Raw genomic sequence first — 14,720 nt, forward strand, 5'->3', positions numbered from 1 at the left:
GAGCTCCCAGTGTGAGCACAGGGCCGCCGTCCCATGTGTCCAGATCAAAAGACAACACAGATTATTGGACACAGCCAGCTGTGATGACACACTCAAAGGACATGACATGACAGAGGACACGCTGGAGACGAGACTTTATTGTCAGATTTAATATTTACTGATGGCTGTTTACTTCTCTTCTGTCTCCATTGTTTCTGTAGGTGAATACTCTGTGACCAGCCCCGCCCCCTTTGCTTTTCATTCTGACAGCTGTGCAGACGTCCTCAGGCACAGAGTAGCTTCGCTGCAGCTCTCCCTCATCATCACTTCATGGTGTAGACCCGCCCTTCTGGACTCTGGTCCCTCCCTCTTCCTGGTTCACTCTCTGTTTCCTGCCATGCTCTCTCTGTCTCTGAACTCTAATTCACTTCCTCTCACTTTAAAACTTGCTTCCTCTGAATCTGGTCACCACGAAGATAAAACTGTAGCAGCATACAAAAAAACAGAAACAGAAGAAGAAGAAGAGGAAGAAGAAGAAGAAGAAGAAGAAGAAGAGGAAGGTAACTGATGACTGCACATGATTCTTGTTCCTCTGATTCCTGTCAGCACAGTCTCAGGTTGGAGGTTTCATTAACATGATGTCATCACCTTGTTGCATCATGTTGTTTGTGTCCTCATGTTGTTCTCATGTGTTCATGTCTAAAGGGAAAAGTACTTCCTGTTTGTTCACTGATCTGATATTTCAAATGATTCACTCATTTAGAGAACTGCGGCTCTACTCTCATGTGTTCATGTTACTGTGTTCATGTGTTCACGTTCCTGTGTTCTGGTGTTCATGTTACTGTGTTCATGTGCTAATGTTAATGTGTTCATGTTCCTGTGTTCATGTATTAATGCTAATTTGTTAATGTGTTCATGTGTTCATGATTCTGTGTCCATGTATTAATGTTAATGTGTCATTTGTTAATGTGTCTCTGTTCATGTGTTCATGTGTTAATGTTTCTGTGTTCATGTGTTAATGTCTTCATGTGTTCATGTTCCTGTGTTCATGTGTTAATGTTAATGTCTTCATGTGTTAATGTGTTGATGTGTCTGTGTTCATGTGTTAATGTCTTCATGTGTTCATGTTCTTGTGTTCATGTGTTAATGTTAATGTCTTCATGTCTTCATGTGTTCATGTGTGCTCATGTGTTAATGTCTTCATGTGTTCATGTTCCTGTGTTCATGTGTTAATGTTAATGTGTTGATGTGTCTGTGTTCATGTGTTCATGTGTGCTCATGTGTTAATGTTCATGTATTCACATGTTTGTCAGACTGCCTGATGACCACATGATGAGCGTGCGTGCTGAGGAAGAGGAGGGAGCAGTGGAAGCTTCAGCCTGGTCCACAGAGTCACGTCCAGTCTTCAGTTGCCATCTGTCACAAACACAGTAAAACACTCTTTGACTTGTTTATCAATTAAACATGATCGTCAACAACGTGGCCGATTGTCAACAACATGGCCGATTGTTAACAACATGGCCGATTGTTAACAACATGGCCGACCACAGAAGGAACCGCTAGCCTAGTTATCGTTAGCTTTGCTGGCTTTTCTACTCGTACAGAACAATGAAGTTTGAAACAAAACTCGGTAACATCATTAATAAATTGTACATTTAAAGAGTTATAGATAGATCAACCTTATAGTTATAATTTAATCAATATAATAAATTGGTTTGTAAACCATCTGTAAACTTTATTTAAATGTCAACCCAAAAGTCAACATTGAGTTTTTTAACTGACAGTTAATTCATGTACGTACTTAACTTGACCTACGTTTGTCACTTCAGTTACTTAAGTTACTTGAGGCGTCCCAGACGTGGAGTCGGTTGTCGTCTACTATGACACACTACACTGCATAAAACTATGGATTGTCACGTACGACACTTGTTGTTGTTTACGATCCAAGCCGACACGTTATGATGTAGCGTGGGGCTGTAACCAGGCTGATAACGTGGAGTCTGAACATCAGTTAAAGATGTTTGTGGTAAAGATGCAGCGTGATCTGTCAGAAAGTATCAGACGGAAGCACAGCCTTTATTCTTGTTACTGACAGGTGTTTCTGTTATTATGTCCAACCCGTTTCTATTAATGAGGACAGACTGAATGACAGAAACACCTTTAAGTTCAACAACTGTTGGATCTATGTACAGGTGTTCCTAATAAAATGAACACTGGTTACACATTTAACCTTTTTCCTTTTTTTTCTGAAGCTATCCACCTTATTCCTGCCCCCATGATACCTTGAGTAAATTATGGGTGCAGCTTCCGGCGTTGAACCGAAACTGGTGATTTCTAATGATAACAGTTTGTTTACAGTTTGTTTACAGGTTGTTTACAGTTTGTTTACAGTTCTCTGTTCTTTTTTCCAAGTAGGAAATAAAATGTGCAACACACCACGTGTTATAGCTCAAACAGGCTCATGTGATCAAACCTCAGCAATCTCAAAGCAATCGAGCAATCGCTAACGATTAGCACACTAACGATTAGCACGCTAACGATTAGCTTGCCTTACGCCATTAAAATATAGTTAACGTTAACATGTCCCGAGCAGCTTAAGGTAATATCTGGTCCTTCTAAAGATGATTTATGATTTATGATGACTTATTAAGAGACACTAAGACATAACTCAGTATTAACTGTAGCTCCATGTAAAGTGAATAAATGTGATGTTTCCAGTTAATCCTCCGCTCGTCTGTGTTAACCACACAGTTTACACGTTTTCATAACTTCTGATTTATTAAAAACTGTTGTGAGTGAAACATGAAGCTGAATTCAGCAGCAGACTTCAGTCACAGTGATATAAATAACTCCATGTGTTTATATGATATAAAGGCAGTACAGTAAATCAGTAACACATTCTCAGCCTTGATGACTAAATACATATTTCACAGTTTATTTTCTAACGTAGGTTGAAACTGAAGTTAGACGGGGAAAGACAGGGATATCATGTACTGACGCTGAGTGACATACCTGTCAGTCTATGCCTCATTCTCTGCTGATAATTCTGATTTAAACTGTTGTGGTTTCTCATGTCAGTGGTAACCATGGCAACAGGAACAAATCCCTGCTTGTTCTGGTCACATGTTCAACACACAGTTGCTGAAGACAAACATGTAGCTCAGACTGGTTGTTAGTTGTTACAGACACGGACACGGATTTAAATAACGGCTGAACAGAACGAATTGGTGATACAGTGAAAAGAATTCTCTGCCACCGTGTCAGGATGTATTTAAAGGGAAATTTCAGTTTATTTCAACCTGTCTCCTATCATTCTAAATTTGTTTCAAGTGACTAGTGACATAAAAATAATAGTTAGCATGTTAGCCGTTAGCCTAGATACAGCCGGGGCGCATAGTAGCGTCAGACCTGTTAAAACATAAGTGAACGGGCAACCTTCAAGTGCAAAGTTAGTCCACTAAACAAGCTTTTTTTCCACAAAGACTGCCTCATATCGTTAGGATAAATGTCAGAGAACATATAGAAAACGACATGTAAACGTGTTGTCTTACCTTACCGGTGTGCTGCCATGTTTGTTTACCATCTAGCTCTGCTTTCCAAAGTGTGACCGAAATATATCTTGCGAGCTCTAGATAAAGCCCAGCTGGATACTACTCCAGGTGGAGGTGTCTCGTCCTCGGTCACATCCAGACCTTGAAAATAAGGCTGCAACCGGTCCCATTCCTTGCAACAGAGGCATTCCTCTTCTGTGGGCACTGGGGCACAGCATTCACAGGTACACCACCAATCTCCAGAGCTACGCAGCCTTGCAGCAGCCATTCCTCCTCTCTCGTCCTCTACCTGTTGCGCCTCTCTCTCTCTCCTCCTCCGTTCTTCAGTTTCACGAAGCTCTTCGTCAGTGTATTCTGGCTCAAATAAATAAGGGCGGCCATCAGACTCTGCAAAATCAAATTCCTCCTCCACAAAGTCGAAGTCTGGCAAAAAGTCAGCCATTATTCTATAAATCTTTCATAAAATAAATGAATGAACTTTTCAGGCTACTGTCCGGTTCTGCCTTGCAGCTGTTGCCTCATGTTCTCGCGGGATTTCAGGCACGGTATGAGATCGCTGCTTGTTCTCGCAATATTTCGGCCGCGCTTTGGAAAGCAGAGCTAGATGGTAAACAAACATGGCAGCACACCGGTAAGGTAAGACAACATGTTTACATGTCGTTTTCTATATGTTCTCTGACATTTATCCTAACGATATGAGGTGGTCTTTGTGGAAAAAAAGCTTGTTTAGTGGATTAACTTTGCACTTGAAGGCTGCCCGTTCACTTACGTTTTAACAGGTCTGACGCTACTATGTGCCCCAGCTGTATCTAGGCTAACGGCTAACATGCTAACTATTATTTTTATGTCACTAGTCACTTGAAACAAATTTAGGACGATAGGAGACAGGTTGAAATAAACCGAAATTTCCCTTTAATGATCTCAGAGACGTCTGCGTTTCAAGGTACAATATCACGACCTCCTCCACTGTCGCCTCCTTTGTTGTTGTGTGAAACATTAGACTCCGCCCTCTAGTGCCATCTATTGGCTGTATCTATGACATCATAAAGGACACATGGAGGTATGAGGGCAGAGACGTTCCAAAGGGACAGATCTATTTTCTTTTTTTTTTAAAGATATTTTTTGGGGCATTTTTGCCTTTATTTGACAGGACAGACAAGTGTGAAAGGGGGAGAGAGGGAGTGACATGCAGCAAAGGGCCACAGGCTGGAGTCGAACCCGGGCCGCTGCGGCAACAGCCTTGTACATGGGGCACCTGCTCTACCACTAAGCCACCGATGCCCCGGACGGCTCTATTTTCGTACAAAACAGGAGAAGAAATGAGCCTTAAGAGTGTTTTGTTGTCTCCACAGGATCAGGTCTGAGTCTTCAGCCAGCAGCCGTCTGTCTGTGAAGAGTGACTGGTCCAAAGACTCACCTCCGTACTTCAGTGATCAGCTCCCACACACAAAGTACGTTTCTACTGCGATGATGATGATGACGATGATGAAGCTCTGATCCCAGCCATTCTCATTCTGAAGCCGTCAAATACCGCTGCTTTGTCAGCAAGCATTTAACTTCATGTGTTCATGTTCCTGTGTTCATGTGTTCATGTTATCTCAAGGCAATTGAATTGAACGCAACTGGACTTGGTTTTGTCTTAGAAGACGTTTCACCTCTTATCCAAGAGGCTTCATCAGTTCACGCTTGTCTGACTAGGCTGGAACTAGTCTGACAAACTGGTGTGGAAACAACCCAGGTATTTAACCTCTGGGGAGGTCTTCACAAGGCCAATGATGTCACTGGTTCGTCAGTGCTCCAATGGTGTGTCAACGATGGTCGTTGGAGTTGTTAGAGTCACATGAGGCCATTTGTGAACGACTATTGTTTTCAGAGATTAAGCTGTTAAATCTCCTGGGCAAGGATGAAAGGACAGCATTATAGGTGGTGTCGCAGACCTCCTCCTCTATTGAGAGATGGCTTTTCCAATTTCACATAGATGGCTTCTTTTACGCCTCTTTCAAACCAGTAGTTGGCATATCTGGTCTGGACTGAGCTTGGTTCAGTCATGACAACACCCTCCATGACAGCACCAAGCTCAGTCCAGACCAGATATGCCAACTACTGGATCTCTGCCTGAGCACTACCTATTTCAAATACAATGGCAATTTTTACAGACAGAAACATGGCTGTGCCATTGGCTCACCGGTATCTCCCATTGTGGCTAACCTGTACATGGAGGATGTAGAATACAGAGCATTGAACTCCTTTGAGGGAACAGCACCGAGCCACTGGTTCAGATATGTGGATGACACATGGGTTAAAATCAAAACTCAAGAGGTACAAGCTGTCACTGAACACATCAATTCAGTGGACAGAAACATCAAGTTCACAAGAGAAGATGTTAAGGAGAATGGTTTGCCCTTCTTGGATTGTGACGTGCACATTACAGAGGACAGAGGCCTCCACATTGGGGTATACAGGAAACCCACTCACACAGACCAATACTTACTGTTCGATTCTCACCACCCACTGGAACACAAACTAGGTGTTATCAGGACCCTTCAACACAGAGCTGATAACGTACCTACCAGCACTCAGGCCCAAGGCAAAGAGCATGAACATCTGAGGGAGGCTCTAAAAACTTGTGGTTGCCCAGTTGGACCTTTGTGAAATCAGCAGCCTGTTCCAGAAAGAACAAGGTGGGTGAGGAAGAAAAGAACAAGCTCAATAACATGGTCATCCCCTATGTGTCTGGGGTATCTGAAAAACTCAGGAGGATATTCAGCAAACACCACATCCCTGTGTATTTCAAACCCAGTAACACACTCAGACAAAGACTGGTACACCCAAAAGACCGTACACCACACACCCAGAAGAGCAACCTAGTGTACGCTGTCCAATGCAGTGAGGAATGCCCAGACTTGTACATTGGTGAAACAAAACAACCACTAAACAAACACATGGCCCAACATAGAAGGGCTAACTCGTCAGGGCAAGACTTAGCTGTCTATCTACACCTCAAAGAGAAAGTACACTCCTTCGAAGACAGCAATGTGCACATTTTGGACAGGCAAGACCGATGGTTTGAAAGAGGTGTAAAAGAAGCCATCTATGTGAAATTGGAAAAGCCATCTCTCAATAGAGGAGGAGGTCTGCGACACCACCTATCCCCCACCTATAATGCTGTGCTTTCATCCTTGCCCAGGAGATTTAACAACTTAACTTCTAAAAACTACGGTCGTTCACAAATGGCCTCATGTGACTCTAACGACTCCAATTGCAGCGTTGCAGCAGGAGTTTCAACGACTGTCGTTGACTCACCATTGGAGCACTAACGAACCAGTGACATCATTGGCCTTGTGAAGACCTCCTCAGAGGTTAAATACCTGGGTTGTTTCCACACCAGTTTGTCAGACTAGTTCCAGCCTAGTCAGACAAGCATGAACTGATGAAGCTTCTTGGATAAGAGGTGAAACGTCTTCTAAGACAAAACTAAGTCCAGGTGTGTTCGATTCAATTGCCTTGAGATAACTATGACCTGGATAAATGAGAATATCCACAGGCATGTGTTCAGGGTATGAAATTAACAAAATATTTTGGGGGCAATTTTGGCCCCCACGGTCTAAAAAATGGGGGTATTTTCAAAATGTTTGGGGGCCATCAAAAAATTGTAATTATGTTCTAACAATAAGCACATGAAAAGCAAAACCAACTAAGATAGTGTCTTCACTCTTCAGTAGAAACCACTATAAATGAAATAAATAATGGGTTACATAAAGTTATGGTTGCAAAATATCACTCAGATTTCCTATAATTCAACCAGTTTAAATGTGATGATTTAACCATTAATCTACTGATAGCAGTACTAATGTTTCACCACGTTACAGTTACTTTTACTGTTAAAAAGGCCAAATTACTATAAATTCCTTAGATGCAATCCTGGAAGTAAGTTAATTTAAAATTTAACATTCATTCTACCTTAATTTTTCATTGTGTAGACACATATCACCCAAGAAATGGTTAGTCTATACTTATGGTACAGCAAAGCCCCCTCCCCTTCTCTGTCAGATTACTCTCACGTAATCAGTGCAATTTCGTTGATTATGTCTGGAAAATGAGTTGTAGACGTGATGGTAAATTAATTTAATGAAAATAAAATTATACTTTAAAGTCAGATTGTAATACTGTTAAAAATATAAATACATATATAGTTGTTTCGAAAACTTTGGGGGCAATTTTGGCCCCCGGAACATGGCTTCTGGGGGCATTCTTAGATAAATTGCAGGCCAAATGGCCCATGGCCCTTGCTGATTTCTGACACTGCATGTGTTCATGTGTCAATGTGTTCATATGTTAATGTTCCTGTGTTCATGTGTTCATGTGTCAGTGTGTTCATGTGTTAATGTTCCTGTGTTCATGTGTTAATGTGTCAGTGTGTTCATGTGTTCATGTTCCTGTGTTCATGTGTTAATGTGTTAATGTGTCAGTGTGTTCATGTGTTCATGTTCCTGTGTTCATGTGTTAATGTGTTAATGTGTTAATGTGTCAGTGTGTTCATGTTCTATTTTCGTACAAAACAGGAGAAGAAATGAGCCTTAAGAGTGTTTTGTTGTCTCCACAGGATCAGGTCTGAGTCTTCAGCCAGCAGCCGTCTGTCTGTGAAGAGTGACTGGTCCAAAGACTCACCTCCGTACTTCAGTGATCAGCTCCCACACACAAAGTACGTTTCTACTGCGATGATGATGATGACGATGATGATGACAGTGATGAAGCTCTGATCCCAGCCATTCTCATTCTGAAGTCGTCAAATACCGCCGCTTTGTCAGCAAGCTTTGAACTTTTTACATATGCCCACATTAAGTTTAGTAAATCATGATTTGACTCTGTCACAGCTTTTCTTGTTTTTCCTCTGTTAACTTCAAAGATCTTTAGCTGCATTGTTTAATCCACCCGTTACCGTCTCTATAACATTTACAGGAGTCAGGATGTCCTGAGGGATCCAGTCTCTACCAGCTGTAGACACTGGGGACAGGGAGAGTCTCCTGATGAACCAGTGGAACCATTCTGGTCCCACATTGAAGACAGATCCAGAACAAGAGCTGAGCTGCAGACAGCCAGTCAGAGCAGCACTGTACAAAGTAAGACTGTCCATCTGTCTGCTGAAGCACGACACTCTGTCTTCTTGATTTGTTTTTCAGTTTAGATTCACTGTGAGATCTGACTGTTCAAATCCAACGTTTTCTCCTCTTCCAGTGGACGCTGGTCTGCAGGAGGTTTTAGATGAACATAAGATCAGTCTGAAGAGGAGATGTGAACGTGTGACTGAAGGAAGTGATGAAACAGGAAGTGGAACCCTCCTCAACAGGATCTACACTGAGCTCTACATCACAGAGGGACAGAGTGAAGAGGTTAATACCCAACATGAGGTGAGGCAGCTGGAGACAGCTTCCAAGAAGAAGACCCTCCATGACACTCCAATCAAGTGTCACCACATCTTTAAAGCCTTACCTGACCAACAGGGACACATCAGAGTGGTTCTGACCAACGGCGTCGCTGGCGTTGGAAAAACCTTCTCAGTGCTGAAGTTCACTCTGGACTGGGCCGAGGGTTTGGAAAACCAAGATGTCAGTCTGGTGATTCTGCTTTCGTTCAGGGAGCTGAACTTGATCAAAGATGAGCAGTACAGTCTTCTCAAGCTGCTCCATGTTTTCCATCCAACATTACAGAAGGTCACAGCAGAGGAGCTCGCTGTCTGGAAAGTTCTGTTCATCTTTGACGGCCTGGATGAAAGCAGACTGTCACTGGATTTCCACAACAATGAGGTCGTGTCTGATGTCACACAGAAGTCATCAGTCAACGTGCTGTTGACAAACCTCATCCAGGGGAATCTGCTTCCCTCGGCTCTGGTCTGGATAACTTCCCGACCTGCAGCAGCCAATCAGATCCCTCCTGCACGTGTTGACAGGGTAACAGAAGTACGAGGCTTCACTGACGCCCAGAAGGACGAGTACTTCAGGAGGAGAGTCAGTGATGAAGAGCGGTCCAGCAGAATCATCTCACACATCAAGACATCCAGGAGCCTCCACATCATGTGTCTAATCCCAGTCTTCTGCTGGATCACTGCTACAGTTCTGGATCACATGTTGACTACAGAGCAGAGAGGAGAGCTGCCCAAGACCCTGACTGACCTGTACTCACACTTCCTGCTGGTTCAGACAAAGAGGAAGAAGCAAAAGTATGTTAAGGGACGCAAGACGAGTCCACAGGAGCTGACGGAGGCTGACAGGGACGTTCTTCTGAAGCTGGGGAGGCTGGCGTTTGAACAGCTGGAGAAAGGAAACATCATGTTCTACCAAGAAGACCTGGAGCTCTGTGGTCTTGATGTCACAGAGGCCTCGATGTACTCAGGAGTTTGTACAGAGATCTTCAAAAGAGAGTGTGTGATCTTCCAGAAAACAGTCTACTGCTTTGTTCATCTGAGCGTTCAGGAGTTTCTGGCTGCAGTCTACCTGTTCCACTGTTACACCAACAGGAAGACAGAGGTACTGGATGACTTCCTGGGGGGGGAGGAGGAGGAGGAGGAGGAGGATGATGATGATGATGATTATGGTGAAGACCATTACCCATCTCTGGATGATTTCCTGAGCAGAGCCATGGAGAAATCCCTGGAGAGTAAAAATGGTCACCTGGACCTGTTTGTTTGTTTCCTTCATGGCCTCTCTCTGGAGTCCAACCACAGACTGTTAGGAGGTCTGCTGGGTCGGACAGACAACAGTCCAGAAATCATCCAGAGAGCCATCAACAACCTGAAGGAGATGAAGGCCAAGTTTATCTCTCCTGACAGAAGCATCAACATCTTCCACTGTCTGACGGAGATGAACGACCACTCAGTTCATCAGGAGATCCAAGAGTTCCTGAAGTCAGAGAACAGATTAGAGAAGGAACTCTCTGTGATCCACTGCTCAGCTCTGGCCTACATGCTGCAGATGTCAGAGGAGGTTCTGGATGAGTTGGACCTGGAGAAGTACAACACATCATGGGAGGGACGACTCAGACTCATCACAGCTGTGAGGAACTGCAGAAAGGCTCGGTGAGTCCAGGTTGTAACATTGTTATTCAGCCTTCACTTTCAGCTTGTCAAATACCTGTGCTTCATGGGTGGCACTTGGCATCTGATACCGGCACAGTGAGGCACCCTTTAGTGGCAGCGATCCCCGATTCCTCCGGTCCACATGTCAAAGTCTCCTTGGGCAAGATACTGAACCCCAAATTGTACGAATTTATAAACCCCTGAGTAGCAGGTGGCATCTCTTATGGTAGCCTCGCCTTGAGTTGTCAAATGACTAGAAAAGTGCTATACAAGTGCAGGTCCATTTACCATCCAAGTCTAATAGAGAGCCACAAGAAGATGGCCGATGTCAGTAAGGGAACAATGTAATAATGGAAATGTGTGAAGCTTCAAGTTCAAGTCTGTATGTGTGATCTGTGTTGTGTGAAGGTGCCAGGTTAGTATAATGTTTAGTGGCGTTCAAGGCCTCAGGTCTGTGTGAAGAATTACCTAACCAACAGCAATTTAGCTTTGTTAAAGCCAGCTACCCAATAACCTGACAACAGAGAGATCACAACAATTACTCATTGAATAACATCAAATCAACGTATGCACACTGACAGAAGTTAAACAGTCTTGCTTAACCTTTACAGTTGTACTGATGCTGTGCCCAGTTGTTACTTAACCATTCCATAGAAGGAGGGTGGGGTGGTGCTTTTGGCGTGCTGCTTTGTTAGCTGGCAGCTGTCTGTGGTGGATGAGCCGGGCTTTTAAGGTTCAGCTCAGATGCAGTCTTTGCTTTGCTGTATTCCAGTTGTGCAGGTAAGATGAGGCTTGTTGCTCTTTATCCTTTTTGAGGTAGCAGTTCAGAGTAATCTTGGCTTTGTTACACCTTCGCTTGTGAAGTTAGTTTGCAGACTGTCGTAGCTGCTGATGCTATTTTGTCTAATCTTCTGTGCCACTAAGAAGACTTCTATGCTTCCTTGGAGCAGGCCACATTCAGAGAGCTAGGCTGCAGCTCCTGGTGGGAGCTGAGGTGAGAAACAGTGAGGTAAGGGCATAGCAGCTCCAGCTGCGAGATGACACACCTCTGTGGAGACTATGCAGGCTTGTAGAATGTAGGCTTTCCCCTTACATTGACCAAGTGATGTGGTGAGTCGTGTGCCACAGGGACCAACAGTGACTGAAGAATGGCTCCATCTGCAGTGTCTCACACTTGGGTGTGACAAACAGAGAACATTGGGAAACTCAGTTCGTTTGGCTATCCTTTGTCTGAAGATCAAAGGAGGCCACAGCAGCCATTTTTAGTGGGCTTAGGTTAAAGGAAATGCCTTACATGTTCAGTTTAAAGTTGCGCAAATGAACAACTTATCTGTGGTGTCCATTGGTGTCCCCATCCATCCATTTTCAATGTCTTCAGCGGGGCAGGGTCTCTGTAGCAGCAGGCTGAACAAAGCACTCATGTTGTCCCTCTCCTCAGTGACTCTTTCCTGCTCCTCCTGGAGGATCCTGAGGTGTTTCCAGACCAGACAAAATATATAATCCCTGGATTCACTGGACATATCACACTGCAGCTCATCAACAGATAACCACATAAAGTTATTAGTGCTTTTACTGAAAGAGCTGTACTTCTCCACCTCTGCATTAAGCTCATGTGTGGACAGCCCCTAAAAAACCCAGAGATACTTGAACTCCTTCTGTTGGGGCAGTAACTCTCCCTCAACCTGGAGGGAACAATCCATAGTTCTCCAGCAGAGAACCATGACCTCAGATTTGGAGGTGCTGACTCTCGTCCTGAGCGCCTCAAACTCAGCCGCAAACCGCCCCAGGTCATGCTGGAAGTCATGGTGTGGCGAAGCTAACAGAACCACATCATCTGCAAAGAGCAGAGACGCAATTCTGAGGTCCCTAAACTGGACCACCTCCTCTTCCTGGCTGTACCCTAAGATCCTGTCCAGTAGTTCAAACCGTACTTATTTCAAGCTGAACCATGAGGGTTTTTTTTCCATATCTAACAGTGTGTTTTTGTGGCCTTAACCTAAAAACTTAATCTTAAAAACTTGACATGCCATCCCTGAATGTCATGGTGTCATAGTTTGACTTTTAGGACCACTGCCCAAGTGAGCAAGTATTTGACGAGTTAGGAATGAGAATGTGTTGCATTATGCAAATTGTAGAGATACAGTCACTACGTCTCAGTTTCTGTCAACTGGTATCAGGAGAAAGAAATGCAGCCATCAAGGCCCCATTTCCATTTGTTACTCAAGTTCTCATATCCAGTAAAGAGATTCTCTGATACAGATGAGACACTTTGATTTATTCTGACCTTGACTCATAGACTCTAGTCCAGTCTGAATGATGGTGCGGTGGTTGGGCTGCACCTGAAGCTGTTTGTTCACTCCCAAAAGCACCAGATGAACTGCACGTAAGCAGTTTAGTCACAACAATAAAAGTTGTACCAGCTGGAAAACAGTTACCCATAAACTAACACAAATACATGAATTTATAAATGCAAGCTCAAGCCAGTTATTTTCTTGTAGTTTTAATAACAGGGAGAATGATGGTTAATTTAAGTGTAAGTTCAGTTGCAGTTTTCAGCAGGGACAGACCAGACTGCTCACTGATGCTGTTAGGAAAGAGTAGAGCTCACATTCGTGTGTCAAATTTACACCATTTTAAAATCTGGCTTGAATGTTTCTCGAGGAATTTTAAACTGTTTTCTTTTTTAGTATGTGTGTGGCCAAATGTTTTGGATCTTTTTCTGTTGAGGAGTGTTGCAGTTGTTGGTACTAGTGTGCATCTTGTGTCTTTCTTTGTGTATTTGTTTTGGTTTTAAATCACTGACTTTACAATAATTATGCTTTCCCAGACTTCCTGAATGTTGGCAATCAGACACTCACTATGACCTGGTGGCCTCAGCTCTGAAGTCCAACCCCTCCCATCTGAGAGAGCTGGACATGAGAGGAAGCAAGCTGAAGGATTCAGGAGTGAAGCTGCTGTCTGCTGGACTGGAGAGTCCACACTGTAGACTGGAAGCACTTTCGTCAGTTCACTTTCTCTCTTTTTGTTTTGGAGATCTTAAACTGAACAAAAATTTAAACACAACACAAAAACAGAAAATTATTAATCAGGCGTTCATCTTCTTTCACCTTTCCATTTAAAAATGTTCCTCAGTTTGTCAAACAGATCTCTGAAAACACCAAATGAAGTCAGTATGTGGAGAGAAAAAAAACATGCTGTTTTCCTCATAGTTCTTTAAATAGAGTTCATAAGCGTGTCAGTGTTAGCTTGTAGAAATGTTTTTACCACTCCTCAGTGGTTTCTCAAAGATCTTCAGTTTTTGCAGAATCTGGCATACAAAGTCCAAAACATCCTAAAAAGTTCTGAAATTATTGTGTGGTGCAATTTAAATGGAGAAATGGAGAACCAAAACTCTGAACCGCCAAAACTGAACCCCGCCTCTCACCCAGTATCAGCTGGGATAGGCTCCACCCCCCGTCTCCCTGAATGGAATAAGCAGTTACAGAAAATGAATGAATGAATGAACTTCAGCTTTTGTTTTAGATTGTCTGTTTATTTGCTTCATCGTAGCAGAGACATGTCATGAAATAATCAGACAGAAATTTTAACAAAAAATTGTACAACATATGAAAGAATTAATCGCACAAACTTGGGATTTTTTACGTAAAAATAGGAACAAAGAATAACAAACGCTGTCTTTAAAATTTTCCTCATTATTAATGTTATATTTGGGTTATGGTGTGTAGTTGTTGGCAGGAAGACTTCTCTGTTAATTAAAATCGCAATTCTTTTATCGTAACCTCTCTGATTCAGATGTTATCCCCATTAACGTGCACGTTGACAATTCACAAGAGCTCGCTCAAAGTTCAGTTCACACAGAATGAAATGAATTGGTTCACAGTAAGGTTTTTCTTATATTTATTTATTTATATATTTTTATTCATTAGTTTTAATAAATAAAAATCTTATGATCATCAATGTTTTCCAAGTCTGCTTGAGTGCTTCAACCATTGGCTCTTTTTAGCATTCTAACGTACAAACCAGTGCAGGTCCGAGCGAACTCACCCACATGAGTCATGAAACGATCTTATGTCCGTGATCACAGCGTAGGAATGATCGTGCGTTGATAAATGTGGCCA

The 14,720-nt window shown here is 43.0% G+C and overlaps 1 protein-coding gene across 1 annotated transcript; it reads left to right on the forward strand.

Moving 5' to 3' along the window:
- Positions 1-357: 357 nt before the first annotated feature.
- LOC117264301 (protein NLRC3-like) lies at positions 358-10,606 on the forward strand. Its single transcript, XM_033638167.2, has 6 exons — positions 358-596; positions 1,293-1,409; positions 4,883-4,981; positions 8,134-8,232; positions 8,490-8,650; positions 8,766-10,606. Exons 1-6 carry the CDS (start codon positions 547-549, stop codon positions 10,604-10,606), a joined length of 2,367 nt encoding a protein of 788 aa, XP_033494058.2. The 5' UTR covers positions 358-546.
- Positions 10,607-14,720: the final 4,114 nt, after the last annotated feature.

The sequence above is a fragment of the Epinephelus lanceolatus genome, chromosome 20, assembly GCF_041903045.1.
Source record: "Epinephelus lanceolatus isolate andai-2023 chromosome 20, ASM4190304v1, whole genome shotgun sequence".
Lineage (NCBI taxonomy): Eukaryota > Metazoa > Chordata > Actinopteri > Perciformes > Serranidae > Epinephelus > Epinephelus lanceolatus.

Excerpts from the sequence above, each read along its gene's own strand:
- LOC117264301 (XM_033638167.2), top strand. The coding sequence starts at position 547 with ATGACTGCACATGATTCTTGTTCCTCTGATTCCTGTCAGCACAGTCTC. Across the intron at positions 1,410-4,882 it reads TGCCATCTGTCACAAACACA|GATCAGGTCTGAGTCTTCAG; the intron begins GTAAAACACTCT and ends TTGTCTCCACAG. Across the intron at positions 4,982-8,133 it reads GATCAGCTCCCACACACAAA|GATCAGGTCTGAGTCTTCAG; the intron begins GTACGTTTCTAC and ends TTGTCTCCACAG.